General features: G+C 46.0%; 1 protein-coding gene across 3 annotated transcripts in view; it reads right to left on the bottom strand.

The window, feature by feature from the left end:
• Positions 1–17,231, bottom strand: part of LOC140427091 (glycine receptor subunit alphaZ1) — a 212,357-nt gene that overhangs the window by 36,323 nt on the left and 158,803 nt on the right. For 2 of the 3 annotated variants that reach the window (XM_072512600.1, XM_072512599.1), the window contains one exon: positions 15,615–15,761. The exons of the other annotated variant lie outside the window; for it this stretch is intronic. In XM_072512600.1, the coding sequence (XP_072368701.1) occupies positions 15,615–15,761 (147 nt within the window). The remainder of the gene's footprint in view (positions 1–15,614; positions 15,762–17,231) is intronic. 3 annotated transcript variants of the gene reach the window in all.

Raw genomic sequence — 17,231 nt, 5'->3', positions numbered from 1 at the left:
GAATGTCCAAATTACCTAACAGTACGTCTTTTTTCAGACACCATTTGGGGGGGGGGTGCAGTGGTTAGCACTGCTGTCTCATAGTTCCAGGGACTTGGGTTCAATTCCGGCCCTGGGTGACGGTGTTGAGTTTGTATTTTCTCCCTGTGTCTGTGTTTCCTCCGGGTGCACCGGTTTCCTCCCACAGTCCAAAGATGTGCAGGTTAGGTGGGGCTAGGTGGGATAGGCCAGGGGAGTGGGTCGAGGCAGGGTGCTCTTTTAGATAGTCGATGTACACTCGATGGACCAAATAGCCTTCTTCTGCACTGTGGGAATTCTAAGGAGAAACTTCCTTGAAGATCTGTCACCTATTCCCCAGAATATCAATGTTCTCTCTACCTCACAGTGAGCTACTGTATCTAACTGGAAGCTAGATCAAAAGCAACACTCTTTGGCAAGTCAATATTAGTTTAATGCTCGGGTTTCTTTTGGAAAGCAGCCTAATGACAATATTTCATTCTTAATGTGCACTGTTTGAAATAAAATAAGCCAAGATGATTAGCAGGCACCACAGCCAGGCTGACAGAACTTGCTATGCCAGCAGCAACATCAATATAGACAATATAGAACATTACAGCGCAGTACAGGCCTTTCAGCCCTCGATTTTGCGCCGACCTGTGAAACTAATCTAAAGCCCATCTACACTATTCCCTTATCGTCCATATGTTTATCCAATGACCATTTAAATGCCCTTAATGTTGGCGAGTCCACTACTGTTGCAGGCAGGGCATTCCATGCCCCTACTACTCTCTGAGTAAAGAACCTACCTCTGACTTCTGTCCTATATCTATCTCCCCTCAATTTGAAGCTATGTCCCCTCGTGCTAGCCATCACCATCCGAGGAAAAAGGCTCACACTGTCCACCCTATCGAATCCTCTGATCATCTTGTATGCCTCTATTAGGTCACCTCTTAACCTTCTTCTCTCTAACGAAAACAGCCTCAAGTCCCTCAGCCTTTCCTCATAGGATCTTTGGTCCATACCCGGCAACATCCTGGTAAATCTCCTCTGCACCCTTTCCAATTCATCCAGATCCTTCCTATAATGCGGCGACCAGAACTACTCGCAATACTCCAAATGCGGTCGCACCAGAGTTTTGTACAGCTGCAACATGACCTCATGGCTCCGAAACTCAATCCCTCTACCAATAAAAGCTAACACACCGTACGCCTTCTTAACAACCCTCTCAACCTGGGTGGCAACTTTCAGGGATCTATGTACATGGACACCGAGATCTCTCTGCTCATCCACACTACCAAGAATCTTACCGTTAGCCCAGTACTCTGTATTCCTGTTATTCCTTCCAGAATGAAACACCTGACACTTTTCTGCATTAAACTCCATTTGCCACTTCTCAGCCCAGCTCTGCAGCTTATCTATGTCCCTCTGTAACCTGCAGCATCCTTCCGCACTGTCCACAACTCCACCGACTTTAGTGTCATCTGCAAATTTACTCACCCATCATTCTACACCCTCCTCCAGGTCATTTATAAAAATAACAAACATCAGTTGCCCCAAAACAGATCCTTGTGGTACACCACTAGTAACTGGACTCCAGTCTGAACATTTCCCATCAACCACCACCCTTTGTCTTCTTCCAGCTAGCCAATTTCTGATCCAAACCGCTAAATCACCCTCAATCCCATGCCTCCGTATTTTCTGCAATAGCCTACCGTGGGGGAACCTTATCAAACGCTTTACTGAAATCCATATACACATCAACTGCTTTACCCTTGTCCACCTGTTTGGTCACCTTCTCAAAGAACTCAATAAGGTTTGTGAGGCACGACCTACCTTCACAAAACCGTGTTGACGATCCCTAATCAAATTATTCCTTTCTAGATGATCATAAATCCTATCTCTTATAATCCTTTCCAAGACTTTGCCCACAACAGAAGTAAGGCTCACTGGTCTATAGTTACCGGGGTTGTCTGTACTCCCCTTCTTGAACAAGGGGACAGCATTTTCTATCCTCCAGTCTTCTGGCACTATTCCTGTAGACAATGACGACATAAAGATCAAAGCTTCCCAGAGAATCCTAGGATAAATCCCATCCGACCCAGGGGATTTATCTATTTTCACACTTTTCAGAATTGCTAATACCTTCTCCTTATGAACCTCAATCCTGTCTAGTCTAGTAGCCTGTATCTCAGTATTCTCCTCAACAACATTGTCTTTCTCCTGTGTGAATACTGACGAAAAATACTCATTTAGCGCCTCTCCTATCTCCTCGGACTCCATGCACAACTTCCCACTGCTGTCCTTGACTGGCCCTACTCTTACCCCATGTCAATATTTTATTCCTGACATATCTATAGAAAGCTTTAGGGTTTTCCTTAATCCTACCTGCCAAGAACGTCTCATGTCCCCTCCTGGCTCTTCTTAGCTCTCTCTTTAGGTCCTTCCTGGCTAGCTTGTAACTCTCAAGCGCCCTAACTGAACCTTCACGCCTCATCTTTACATAAGCCTCCTTCTTCCTCTTGACAAGTGATTCAACTACTTTAGTAAACCACAGTTCCCTCGCTCAACCACTTCCTCCCTGCCTGACAGGTACATACTTATCAAGGATATGCAGTAGCTGTTCCTTGAACAAGCTCCAAATTTCAATTATGCCCATCCCCTGCAGTTTCCTTCCCCATCCTATGCATCCTAAAAGTGCTGAATTTGGTGCATTTGAGTGCCAAAGTGAGAGTTTGGTGACTGAAGGTGTATAAAGGTTAATTTTTATCTAAAGTCTAGTCTTTCTTTTATTTAGTTAATTAACTTAAAAGTTGCTGTTTGGTTTAGAAGAAGGTGAATTTTCAATCAGCTTTAAACAAAGGTTCTACTTGTAGGTACTTGCTTGTTAATTGGTTAATTGGATTAGGCCAGTTTTCAGAGGCTAGATTCACAGTATAAAAGTGATCCACTTCAGTGCAGACTTTGTTTGCACTGAGTGCTGAACTTGGTGCATCTGAGTGCTATAGTGAGAGTTTGGTGACTGAGGGAGTGCTGAATTTGGTGCATTTGAGTGCTATAGTGAGAGTTTGGTGACTGAGGGAATTAGGTGAGGAGGGAGTAAGGTGCTCCTTTCATTTTGTTTCCTACATTTTCGCAAAGAGCGAGAAGGGAGCCAGGAGTTTACAGAGAGTGCAGCTGACTGGGAGCAGAGTCGGAGGGCGGAGGTCCAGTTGGTCCACAGGGCAGCTACATTCTGTAAGGTAAAAGGGGATGGAGGCTAGGCCAGTTGCATGCTCCTCCTATAGGATGTGGGTGGTGAGGGATACCAGCGGTGTCCCCGCTGACTATACCTGCGGGAAGTGCACCCAACTCCAGCTCCTCAAAGACCGTGTTAGGCAACTGGAGCTAAAGCTGGATGAACTTCGGATCATCCGGGAGGCAGAGGGGGTGATAGAGAAGAGTTACAGGGAGGTAACCACACCCAAGGTACATGACACGAACAGCTGGGTTACAGTCAGGTGAAAGAAAACAAACAGGCAGACAGTGCAGGGATCCCTCGTGGCCATTCCCCTTCAAAACAAGTATACCGTTTTGCATGCTGTTGGGGGGGGATGACCTACCGGGGGAAGGCCCTAGCGGCCAGGTCTCTGGCACTGAGTCTGGATCTGGGGCTCAGAAGGGAAGGGGGAGAATAGAAAAGCAATAGGAGTAGGAGATTCAATGGTTAGGGGAATAGATAGGAGATTCTGTGGTCGCGAGCGAGACTCCCGGAAGGTATGTTACCTCCCGGGTGCCAGGGCCCGGGATGTCTCGGATCGTGTCTTCAGGATCCTTAAGGGGGAGGGGGAGTAGCCAGAAGTCGTGGTGCACATTGGTACCAACGACATAGGTAGGAAAAGGGGTGTGGAGGTAATAAACGAGTTTAGGGAGTTAGGCTGGAAGTTAAAAGCCAGGACAGACAGAGTTGTCATCTCTGGTTTGTTGCCGGTGCCACGTGATTGCGAGGCTAGGAATAGGGAGAGAGTGCAGTTGAACACGTGGCTGCAGGAATGGTGTAGGAGGGAGGGATTCAGGTATTTGGATAATTGGAGCGCATTCTGGGGAAGGTGGGACCTGTACACGCAGGACGGGTTGCATCTGAACCAGAGGGGCACCAATATCCTGGGAGAGAGGTTTTCTAGTACTCTTCGGGAGGGTTTAAACTAATTTGGCAGGGGAATGGGAACCGGAATTGTAGTCCAGCAACTAAGGGAGCCAATATTCAGGACGCCAAAGCGTGTAGTGAGGCAGTGGGGAAGGGAACACTGACAAAGGAGAGTACTTGCAGGCACGGAGATGGGTAGAAGTGTGTATACTTCAACGCAAGGAGCATCAGGATTAAGGTGGATGAACTTAAGGTATGGATCGGTACATGGGACTACGATGTGGTGGCCAGCACGGAAACTTGGATAGAAGAGGGACAGAAATGGTTGTTGGAGGTCCCTGGTTACAGATGTTTCAAAAAGATTAGTGAGGGTGGTAAAAGAGGTGGGGGGTGGCATGGTTAATTAGAGATAGTATAACAGCTGCAGAAAGGCAGTTCGAGAAGTATTTGCCTACTGCGATAGTATGGCTTTAAGTCAGAAATAGGAAAGGTGCAGTCACCTTGTTAGGAGTTTTCTATAGGCCCCCCAATAGTTGCAGAGATCTGGAGGAACAGATTGGGAAACAGATTTTGGAAAGGTGCAGAAGTCACAGGGTAGTAGTCATGGGTGACTTCAACTTCCCAAACATTGAGTGGAAACTCCTTCAATCAAATAGTTTGGATGGGGTGGTGTTTGTGCAGTATGTCCAGGAAGCTTTTCTAACACAGTATGTAGATTGTCCGACCAGATGGAAGGCCATATTGGATTTGGTACTTGGTAATGAACCAGGGCAAGTGATAGATTTGTTAGTGGGGGAGCATTTTGGAGATAGTGACCACAATTCTGTAGGTCTTTTACACATATGTGAGAAATATGAGAATGACTAGAGCGAGGGTAGGTCCGATCAAGGACAGTTGCGGGAGATTGTGTATTGAGTCTGAAGAGATAGGAGAGGTCTTGAACGAGTACTTTTCTTCTGTATTTACAAATGAGAGGGGCCATATTGTTGGCGAGGACAGTGTGAAACAGATTGGTAAGCTCGAGGAAGTACTTGTTAGGAAGGAAGATGTGTTGGGCATTTTGAAAAACTTGAGGATAGACAAGTCCCCCGGGCCTGACAGGATATATCCAAGGATTCTATGGGAAGCAAGAGGTGAAATTGCAGAGCCGCTGGCAATGATCTTTTCGTCCTCACTGTCAACAGGGGTGGTACCAGGGGATTGGAGAGTGGCGAATGTCGTGCCCCTGTTCAAAAAAGGGACTAGGGATAACCCTGGAAATTACAGGCCAGTTAGTCTTACTTCGGTGGTAGGCAAAGTAATGGAAAGGGTACTGAAGGATAGGATTTCTGAGCATCTGGAAAGACATTGTTTGACTAGGGATAGTCAGCACGGATCTGTGAGGGGTAGGTCTTGCCTTACAAGTCTTATTGAATTCTTTGAGGAGGCGACCAAGCATGTGGATGAAGGTAAAGCAGTGGATATAGTGTATATGGATTTTAGTACGGCATTTGATAAGGTTCCCCATGGTAGGCTTATGCAGAAAGTAAGGAGTCATGGGATAGTGGGAAATTTGGCCAGTTGGATAACGAACTGGCTAACCGATAGAAGTCAGAGTGGTGGTGGATGGCAAATATTCAGCCTGGAACCCAGTTACCAGTGGCGTACCGCAGGGATCAGTTCTGGGTCCTCTGCTGTTTGTGATTTTCATTAATGACTTGGATGAGGGAGTTGAAGGGCGGGTCAGTAAATTTGCAGACGATACGAAGATTGGTGGAGTTGTGGATAGTGAGGAGGGCTGTTGTCGGCTGCAAAGAGACAGATAGGATGCAGAGCTGGGCTGAGACGTGGCAGATGGAGTTTAACCCTGAAAAGTGTGAGGTTGTCCATTTTGGAAGGACAAATATGAATGTGGAATACAGGGTTAACGGCAGAGTTCTTGGCAATGTGGAGGAGCAGAGAGATCTTGGGGTCTATGTTCATACATCTTTGAAAGTTGCCACTCAAGTGGATAGAGCTGTAAAGAAGGCCTATGGTGTGCTAGCGTTAATTAACAGAGGGATTGAATTTAAGAGCCGTGAGGTGATGATGCAGCTGTACAAAACTTTGGTAAGGCCACATTTGGAGTACTGTGTACAGGTCTGATCGTCTCATTTTAGGAAGGATGTGGAAGCTTTGGAAAAGGTGCAAAGGAGATTTACCAGGATGTTGCCTGGAATGGAGAGTAGGTCTTACGAGGAAAGGTTGAGGGTGCTAGGCCTTTTCTCATTAGAATGGAGATGGATGAGGGGCGACTTGATGGAGGTTTATAAGATGATCAGGGGAATAGATAGAGTAGACAGTCAGAGACTTTTTCCCCGGGTGGAACAAACCATTAAAAGGGGACATAAATTTAAGGTGAATGGTGGAAGATATAGGGGGGATGTCAGAGGTAGGTTCTTTACCCAGAGAGTAGTGGGGGCATGGAATGCACTGCCTGTGGAAGTAGTTGTGTCAGAAACATTAGGGACCTTCAAGTGGCTATTGGATAGGTACATGGATTACGGTAGAATGATATAGTGTAGATTAATTTGTTCTTAATGGCAGCACGGTGGCATAGTGGATAGCACAATTGCTTCACAGCTCCAGGGTCCCAGGTTCGATTCCGGCTTGGGTCACTGTCTGTGCGTGTCTGCGTGGGTTTCCTCCGGGTGCTCCGGTTTCCTCCCACAGTCCAAAGATGTGCAGGTTAGGTGGATTGGCCATGATAAATTGCCCTTAGTGTCCAAAATTGCCCTTAGTGTTGGGTGGAGGTGTTCACCTTGGGTAGGGTCCTCTTTCCAAGAGCCGGTGCAGACTCGATGGGCCGAATGGCCTCCTGCGCAACTCTATGTTAATCTATGATTAATCTAGGACAAGGCTCGGCACAACATGGTGGGCCGACGGGCCTGTTCTGTGCTGTATTTTTCTATGTTCTATGTTCTATCCTAAGTCTTGCCTAATCGCATCATAATTGCCTTTCCCCCAGCTATAACTCTTGCCCTGCGGTATATACCTATCCCTTTCCATCGCTAAAGTAAACGTAACCGAATTGTGGTCACTATCACCAAAGTGCTCACCTACCTCCAAATCTAACACCTGACCTGGTTCATTACCCAGTTTCAAATCCAATGTGGCCTCGCCTCTCGTTGGCCTATCTACATACTGTGTCAGGAATCCCTCCTGCACACATTAGACAAAAACTGACCCATCTAAAGTACTCGTTTCCAGTCAATATTTGGAAAGTTAAAGTCCCCCATAACAACTACCCTGTTACTTTCGCTCCTATCCAGAATCATCTTTACAATCCTTTCCTCTACATCTCTGGAACTTTTCGGAGGCCTATAGAAAACTCCCAACAGGGTGACCTCTCCTTTCCTGTTTCTAACCTCAGCCCATACTACCTCAATAGACGAGTCCTCATCAAATGTCCTTTCTGCCACCGTAATACTGTCCTTGACTAACAATGCCATACCTCCCCCTCTTTTACCAAATTCCCTGAGCTTACTGAAACATCTAAACCCCGGAACCTGTAACAACCATTCCTGTCCCTGCTCTATCCAGATCTCCGAAATGGCCACAACATCGAAGTCCCAGATACCAACCCATGCCGCAAGTTCACCCACCTTATTACGGATGCTCCTGGCGTTGAAGTAGACACACTTCAAACCACCTTCCTGCCTGCCGGTACACTCCTGCGACCTTGAAACCTTACTCATGACCTCACTACTCTCAACCTCCTGTACACTGGAGCTACAATTCAGGTTCCCATCCCCCTGCTGAATTAGTTTAAACCCTCCCAAAGAGCATTAGCAAATCCCCCCCCCCCCCCCCCCCCCCCCCAGGATATTGGTAGCCCTCTGGTTCAGGTGTATACCATCCCGTTTGTAGAGGTCCCACCTATCCCAGAATGAGCCCCAATTATCCAGGTATCTGAATCTGTCCCTCCTGCACCATCCATGTAGCCACGTGTTCAACTGTTCTCTCTCCCTATTCCTCGTCTCCCTATCACGTGGCACGGGTAACAACCCAGAGAAAATAACTGTTTGTTCTAGCTCTAAGATTCCACCCTAGCTCCCTGAATACCTGCCTTACATCCCCATTCATTTTCCTACCTATGTCTTTGGTGCCTATGTGGACCACGACTAGGGGCTGCTCCCCCTCCCCCTTAAGGATCCCGAAAACACGATCCGAGACATCACGGACCCTGGCACCTGAGAGGCAACACACCAACCGTGAGCCTCTCTTGTTCCCACAGAATCTTCTATCTGTCCCCCTAACTATGGAATCCCCAATGACTAATGCTCTACTCCTCTCCCCCCTTCCCTTCTGAGCAACAGGGACAGACTCTGTGCCAGAGACCTGTACCCCAGGTAAGTCCCCCCCCCCCCCACCCCCCCCCCCACCAGTATCCAAAGCGATATACTTGTTACTGAGGGGAATGACCACAGGGGATCCCTGTACTGACTACTTCCTCCCAGCCCCTCTCACCGTCACCCATCTATCTTCATTCTTCGGAGTAACTACATCCCTGAAGCTTCTATCTATGACCACCTCTGCTTCCCGAATGATCCAAAGTTCATCCAGCTCCAACTCCAGTTCCCTAACGCGGTTTTTGATGATCTGGAGATGGGTGCACTTTCCACACATGAAATCAGCAGGGACACTGACAGTGTCCCTCACCTCAAATATTTTGGAGGAGGAACATTGCACTGCCTTCCCTGCCATCCTCTCTAGATAACTTGCGAATGAAACAAGAAAAAGAAAGAAAGAAAGAACTTACCTGATATTCACTCAACCCCTTAGGTTAGAGGAGGTGGCTCCTCTCCCTCACTTTCTAAATCTCCGGCTCCTCTCCCGCTTTTAAATCTCCGGCTCCTCTCCCGCTTTTAAATCTCTGGCTCCTATCCCGCTTTTAAATCTCCGGCTCCTCTCCCGCTTTTAAATCTCTGGCTCCTCTCCCGCGCTTTTAAATCTCTGGCACCTCTCCCGCTTATAAATCTCCGGCTCCTCTCCCGCTTTTAAATCTCTGGCTCCTCTCCCGCGCTTTTAAATCTCCGGCACCTCTCCTGCTTTTAAATCTCAGGCTCCTCTCCCACTTTCAAATCTCCAGCTCCTCTCCCGCGCATTTAAATCTCCGGCTCCTCTCCCGCTTTTAAATCTCCGGCTCCTCTCCCACTTTAAAATCTCTGGCTCCTCTCCCGCTTTTAAATCTCCACCTTCTCTCCCACTTTTAAATCTTCGGCTCCTCTCCCGCTTTTAAATCTCCGACTCCTCTCCCGCTTTTAAATCTCCGGCTCCTCTCCCACTTTAAAATCTCCGGCTCCTCTCCCGCTTTTAAATCTCCGACTCCTCTCCCGCTTTTAAATCTCCGGCTCCTCTCCCGCTTTTAAATCTCCGACTCCTCTCCTGCGTTTTGCTGGCTCTATCACAAGTACCTGGCTGTGACCGTGGCACGCTCATTCTGCCGGCTTCAAGTCATCATTGGACAACCGATAGGTCAGTTCTATCTGCTACAAGGAACCGGCATTCAACTTGAACCATGACAGCAGACAAAACTATATTCAATTTTCTGCACTGCATCTTCTTCCAGGCTTGCAGAGGGATTCCTCTGCACCAGCTGCCTGGCCACAGGTGTAAGATCCATGGTCTAGTCTTTCAGTCAGTGTAGTGTATTTTCTTTCCTGTGTCATTGACCAGTGCCAGACGGCCCAATTTCACTGGATTGCTGAATTTCCTCACGCACGAGGAAATAAATATAGTTTCCACCATGTTGCTGCTCTTCGTCTGCTGCTAGCAGTTACTAGTCATTAGGCATATCCTATACCGGGGCGGTACGGCAGCACAGTGGTTAGCACTGTTGCTTCACAGCGCCAGGGTCCCAGGTTTGATTCCCAGCTAAGCTCGCTGTCTGTGCGGAGTCTGCACGTTCTCCCCGTATCTGCGTGGGTTTACTCCGGGTGCTCTGGTTTCCTCCCACAAGCCCCGAAGGACGTGCTGTTAGCTGAATTGGACATTCTGAATTCTCCCTCAGTGTACCCAAACAGGAGCACGAGTGTGGCGACTAGGGGCTTTTCACAGTAACTTCATTGCAGTGTTAATGTAAGCGTACTTGTGACACTAAGAATAAAGATTATTATTACCTTTTCAGTGCTACCTCCTCAACTTTACCAACAGAATCTTCTGATACATGAGTAACTGTGTTTGTGTTTGCAAATGTTAGCAAAAAGGATGCAAGCTGTTGTTAGCGGCTGTTGTTTGGGTGCACTAATATATTCAACCCTATAACTATAGAAAATGACAGATGTTACAAAGCTGGCACCAAAAGACACCTTACAACACAACTCGCATTATACTATCTAGACCTGCTTTTTGTATGTTATGTCCATGAAACAACCTTCCCTTTAAGGAACTGTGACAGGCCTGATGCACAAGCAGCAGACTCCTACTGGAAAATGCTACTGGGTGCCTAATCAATGAGAATATTAAGTTCCTCTAGAGTCATCACCAATTTGATCCGATGGACGGAATCTTCCGATAAATTGTCAGAGTGTTGGTTTCGGTGAGAAAACCTGCGTGTAGCTTTTCAGCTGTAAAGCTGAGTTTTCTCCCCAGATTCTCTGGCACTGTGCACAGAGAATATGGGGGCATGGTTTCCACCGTTACACTGGCGGGGTGGGGCCTGATCGCGTCAGCAACACTGGCTTCACAGAGATTGGGGCACTATCTTCAAAGGGTGTCCGGTTTGTGTCTGAAATAAGCTACCCCCAACACCCTCCCCCCCACACAAGCATCAGGTTGACCCCTCCACACCCTGACAAGCAGCGGGATGGCCATCCTCATCCCCCCTCCACACAAGCAACAGGGCGACCCTCCCCACCCCACACATAAGGGGAGCCTTTCTCCAATGGAGCTTCCCAGAGGGCCTGCCCTGGCACAGTCCCTTGGCAGTGCCACCCTGTCCGGGCATGTCCTTCTCCCTACCAGGGGCTATGCTTACCTTTGTGCCCCCAGTGGGTTCCCCGCGACTGTTTCAAATTTTTAAAACCTGCTGTAAACATCGCTGACTTGTATTAGTTTTCAGTGAGGGGGTAGCATATGATGGGGAAGCCTTTTACTGATATTTACATTTAAAACAATTTATTGAAATGAGGTTCATGCCCTGTCACCGGTGAGGGGCATAGAAAACCGTAAAATAAGATTCCGCCGGCAGGAATCTCGTTTTCTGATTCTTGTGAAGTTTTGCGTCCACGCCACTATTTACGCTCACGCCAAACGCGGGTGCAAAATCACTCCCAATGTTTGTGAAACCCATCATAACTGAGTAATAGATCAGCTACAAAAATCCATGCAACCTTTTTCACAGAATCACAGAACATATAGTGCAGAAGAGGACCTTCGGCCCATCGAGTTTGCACTGGCACATGAAAAACACCTAACCTTTTCTTTGCGATTTTGTTACAAATATTGATACAAGACATCTTCACCAAATGTATTGACACTGACATCACACATAGTGACCAAAGTTATTCCTATCCCTGGTTTCTGCTTGTCACCTACCTTCTGAATCACGCACGGGAATTCAGTGTGTAAAAGGCTTCCGCAATAAATCTGCTTCTTATGACCAAATGACAGGCTTCCAAATGACAATTTTGTTTCTTTGTTCAGGGGATATGAGCATCACTGACAAGGCCAGCATTTGTTGCCCATTCCTAATTGACTTGAGAAGGTGGTGGTGAGCCATTCTTGACCCACTGAAGTCAATATGGTGGAAGTACACCCATGGTACTGTTCAGATGGGAGTTCCAGGATTTTGACCAAGTACTAGAGAAGTAACAGTGATTTAGTTCTACGTCAGGATGGTTTGTGACTTGAAGGAGGGCTTCCAGGTGGTAGTGTTCCCCTGCATCTGCTGTCCTTATCCTTTTTGGTGAAAAAGATTGCAAGTTTGGAATGTGCTGTGAATGGAACTGATATAACCCACAGGGGTCTCATGGGGTATGGATGACGAGGTAGGAATGATCTACTGCCGCATGGAGCTTCCAGAATATGAGCTCCCCCTCCCCCCCCACTCCCTGATAAGGAGGAGGAGGACCCTTAACACAGTTCACATGTCGTCCCCCCTCCGATAAGGAGGAGGAGGACCCTTAACACAGTTCACGTGCCTTTGACTAAATAGTCGGCCAGTCAGGCACCGACCCAGTAGGGAATTACTGGAGCTGTACATAATAGTTAATGTGTTAAATAAAATAAGTTTTGTTTTTCTCGACAACTCACTGTGGACTCCTTTCGTGGCCCCTTACAAAAGGAACCTTGGCTAGTTGCTGCAATGCACCTTGTACATGATACACACTGCTGCTACTGTGTGTTAGTGGTGGAGGGAATAAATGTTTAAGATGGTCGATTGGGTGCTGACCAAGCAGGCTGCTTTGTCTTGGATGGTATTGAGCTTCTTGAGTGGTGTTAGACCTGCCCTCATCCAGGGAAGCGGAGAGGATTCAATCACAGTCCTGATTTGTGCCATGAAGTTGGTGGACAGACTTTGGGGAGTCAGGAGGTGAGAGCCACTGTATTTGTATGGATGGTTGAGGTAAACATATGATCAATGACAACCCTAGAATGTCGATAGTGGGGGATTCAGCAATGTTAACACCATTGAATGTCAAGGGGGAATAGGTTAGATCCTCTCTTGTTAAATGTGGTCATTGATTGCCTGGCAGTTGTGTGGAATAAATGTCAGTTGCCACCTGCCAGCCGAAGCCTGAATGTTGTCCGCGTCTTGCTGCATTCAGGAATGGACTGTTTCAATATCTGAGGAATCGTGAATCCCGCTGAACATTGTGTAATCCTCAGTGAGAAACCCCACTTCTAACCTGATTTCGGAAGGAAGGTCATTGATTAAGCAGCTGAAGATGGTTGTGACTAGGACACTACACTGAGGAACTCCTGCAGTGATGTCCTAGAACTGAGACTATAGGCCTCCATCAACAAAAATCATCATTCTTTGGGATACTTTGGAATGATGAGGTTCAAGTATTTTTATGGCAGGCAAGCCACAAAAATGACTAGATTGGAAAAGGAAAGGTTGTGGCGGTGTAGAATGAAGATGCTATTCAGAGATGGAGCTTAAAAGTTTAAGTGAAGGGAGCTTTATTCTACATCTGGCTATGACTTACAAAAGCTAGCTGCTGACAAATGGATGTAAATGTGGAGGAATTCAGTTCCCTTGCTCTGAAACCTTCATCTTGATGAGCACATACATGAAAGGGAAATTATTTAAGATGCAGCTCTATCATTCATACTCAGTCCCATCAGGCTCAAAACAGAAAGGAAAAAGAATGTGAAATGCACTCATAATGCTATCTGAGTAGAAAAGTAGCCCCAATACCATGATTTACGTACATGATCTGAGTTTAGGCCGAAGTCGTTTAACCACAAGTTCAATATCAGTAATAACTTCTGATGTAATTTATAATGTGGAGATGCCGGTGTTGGACTGGGGTGAGCACAGTAAGAAGTCTTACAGCACCAGGTTAAAGGTAACAGGTTTGTTTCAAACACTAGCTTTCGGAGCACTGCTCCTTCCTCAGGTGAATGACGAGGTATGTTCCAGAAACATATATATAGACAAATTCAAAGATGCAAGACAATGCTTAGAATGCGAGCATTTGCATTTAATTAAGTGTTTACATATCCAGAGATAGGGGTAACCCCATGTTAAAGTGGTGTGAATTGTCTCAAGCCAGGACAGTTGGTATGATTTCGCAAGCCCAGGCCAGATGGTGGGGGTTGAATGTAATGCGACATGAATCCCAGGTCCCGGTTGAGGCCGCACTCATGTGTGCGGAACTTGGATATAAGTTTCTGCTCGGCGATTCTGCGTTGTCGCGCGTCCTGAAGGCCGCCTTGGAGAATGCTTACCCAGAGATCAGAGGCTGAATGCCCTCCAAACAACCGCGCAACCTCAAACAAACCATTGTTTGCAGCAAACTACTCTGCCTTCAGAACAACGACCACGACACCACACAACCCTGTCATGGCAATCTCTGCAAGACGTGCCAGATTATCGACATGGATACCACCATTACACGTGAGAACATCACCCACCAGGTACGCGGTACATACTCGTGAGAATCTGCCAACATTGTCTACCTCATACGCTGCAGGAAAGGATGTCCCGAAGCATGGTACATTGGCGAGAATATGCAGACGCTGCGACAACGAATGAACCGACATCGCGCGACAATCACCAGGCAGGAATGTTCCCTTCCAGTCGGGGAACACTTCAGCAGTCAAGGGCATTCAGTCTCTGATCTCTGGGTAAGCGTTCTCCAAGGGGGCCTTCAGGACGCGCGACAACGCAGAATCGCCGAGCAGAAACTTATAGCCACACATGAGTGCAGCCTTAACCGGGACCTGGGATTCATGTCGCATTACATTCAACCCCCACCATCTGGCCTGGGCTTGCGAAATCATACCAACTGTCCTGGCTTGACACAATTCACACCACTTTAACCTGAGATTACCCCTATATCTAGATATGTAAACACTTAATTAACTGCAAATGCTCGCATTCTAAGCATTGTCTTGCATCTTTGAATTTGTCTATGTATATGTTTCTGGAACATACCTCTTCATTCACTTGAGGAAGGAGCAGCGCTCCGAAAGCTAGTGTTTGAAACAAACCTGTTGGACTTTAACCTGGTGTTGTAAGACTTCTTACAATGTAATTTATAGTTAGTGATACTTTCCCCCTTATACAAATAGTCTTCCGCCCTCAAGTAAAGAATGCTTTCTTATGTAGGGAATGTTCATTTTCTAGTTGTTTTGAGATTCTCATTCTCAAGATCCCATGCCTTGCTATCTGAGTAACTTTTCCTAGCTCGACAACCATCCAAGAGCTCCTTGCTTCGCTGATTCTTTTTTCTTGTGACTATCTCACTCCTTTCACCCCACCATTGATGGCTGTACCTTTAGCTGTCCAGGGTCTTTGCTCTAGAATTCCCTGCCTAAAACCTTTCCATCTCCCCTCTTCCATTTAGACCCTCCTTAAACATCCCTCTTTTACCACATTTTTAATTCAACTCTTCCAATATCTCCTTCTTGTCTCGGCATCAGTTTTAGATGGTTTAGTCTTCCGCGAAGTGGCTTGATGCTCTTATCCCTGTTAAAGCTGCCATCGAAATGTAAATTGCAGTCCATGCGTCTTCGGGAAATAATTTCCTTGTCCCTCATCTTGGGTTCATTTTGTTTGTGTGTATATAGATGACAAAAAGTCTCCTGTCACTGCCTCTCTAGTTATACTGTAACTGAGTGCATACATGCTGGGAAGTTCTGTAGAAGGGTCATTTAGACCTCTGTTTCCCTCCACAGCCGCTGCCAGACCTGCTGAATTTATCCAGCATTTTCTGTTTTTATTTCAGATTTCCAGCATCCTCAGTATTTTGCTTATTTACTGGGGATGGTCTTTTGTCCTTATCTCTCTAGCCCCTACCTTGTGCAGGCGTCTTCGCCGGCGAAACCTCAGAAGCTCTTTATGTTGACGAGACACAAAGTTAACAGCTGCATATTCCAATAGTGCAGAGAAGACAAAGAGTAAGCAGACAGCCATCCAGATGTCAATGGCTTTTACATAGGATACCTGAAGTGGGGAAAGACAATTATTATTCACGATACCGTAGCATAAGAACTGCACATTCATCAGATAACCGAGCTCCGGTTACTGTTCCATTCAAGCGAGTTTCATTTGGCTTCAGCCTTTTCGTCATTTTGCCATCACAAAAGGGTTTGAAAGGAAATAAAGAATGGAAAGGCAATTAGATTCAACAAGAAAGACTTGAGGAAATAGAAACAAGAGATGGGAGAGTAGGAATTGGAAACATCGGGAATGTCCAACAGATACTGTTAGGAATGTCTCAAACATACTGAGAACCAAAGGACGAGAGAAAGCTTAGAATAAGAAAGTATTGTGTGCCCATCAAGGAGAATATTCCACAGCCAGTGCGTACCTACATCAATCATGAATTTTTCCCCTATCTCACGCAAGATCTCGGTGCCCTGTTTTTATTTTTGAAATGGCTGGGGCAAATCATATATCCATAATAATTTCAATATCTATAAAGATGGATATAATATCTATATAGCTGTCAATTGGCATTAAGCTAAGGTAATTGTTAAAGGTAGCAATTAACCTAAAGGCAGAAAAACACTGGACTAGCAGGTCTAGTATTTTCTGTGGAGGGAGAGAGAGAGTGAAAACATTTCAGGTCATTCTTCAGAACAGTTGAAAGGTCATGACCTGAAACACTAACTCTCTTTCTCGCTCCACAGGTGCTGAGTATTTCACACATTTTCTGCTTTTATTTCAAATTTCCAACATTCGCAGTATTTTGTTTTGGAATTAACCTCGGTAGTCTGTATTACAGTCATTCTCCTGTGGAAAAAGATTCTTTGAATTTTTGATCACGCTTGGGATTTTGTTTTTTTAAACTTGTACTTTCAAATTCTCTGTTCCCTGTCAAAAGAAAATGGCCTGCTTGTTTCTACCATATATGGATACATTTCATTATTCTAAAGACCCATATCGCGTCTTTTAGTTGATTCTCAGTGAAGGTACATTCAATTTCCCAAGTCTTTCTTTGTAACATAGCTTGAATCCTCATTTTTCACCTCTGAGATTATTCCAGTTTACCTATATCCTTTAAAAGGTCATCAAAGCTGTGTAACATATTTCAGATTTGCCCTCACTAGTGACCTATGAAAAAGCATTATAAATGTTCTGGTGTGGTACCGAGAACTGCTCAGATGTAACCAAATGCTAACTTTCTTAGTTGCTAACTAGTTCATATCTGCAAGATAATTTTTGGACATGATCAATTATCATACCAAATCGCTTTCCTTTTCCATTCATCCCAATGAATTCCATTGCACATTGTTCCATCTCTGCTTGCAATGCCAGAGGCTGCAATGTGCCTCTGGTATTTTAGGAGATTATATATTCTTTTGGCTTTGGCTCTATCTAGTTTGTTTTGGTCACCTGGTGCACAGGAAAAATCTATAAGGTACTAACTGATGTGTTTGGTCAAATCCACCATGCACAGATCTATGATTC

The sequence above is a fragment of the Scyliorhinus torazame genome, chromosome 7 (genome assembly GCF_047496885.1).
Source record: "Scyliorhinus torazame isolate Kashiwa2021f chromosome 7, sScyTor2.1, whole genome shotgun sequence".
NCBI lineage: Eukaryota > Metazoa > Chordata > Chondrichthyes > Carcharhiniformes > Scyliorhinidae > Scyliorhinus > Scyliorhinus torazame.
Note: the sequence above shows the minus strand (reverse complement) of the source record. Positions and strands in the feature narration are given on the sequence as shown.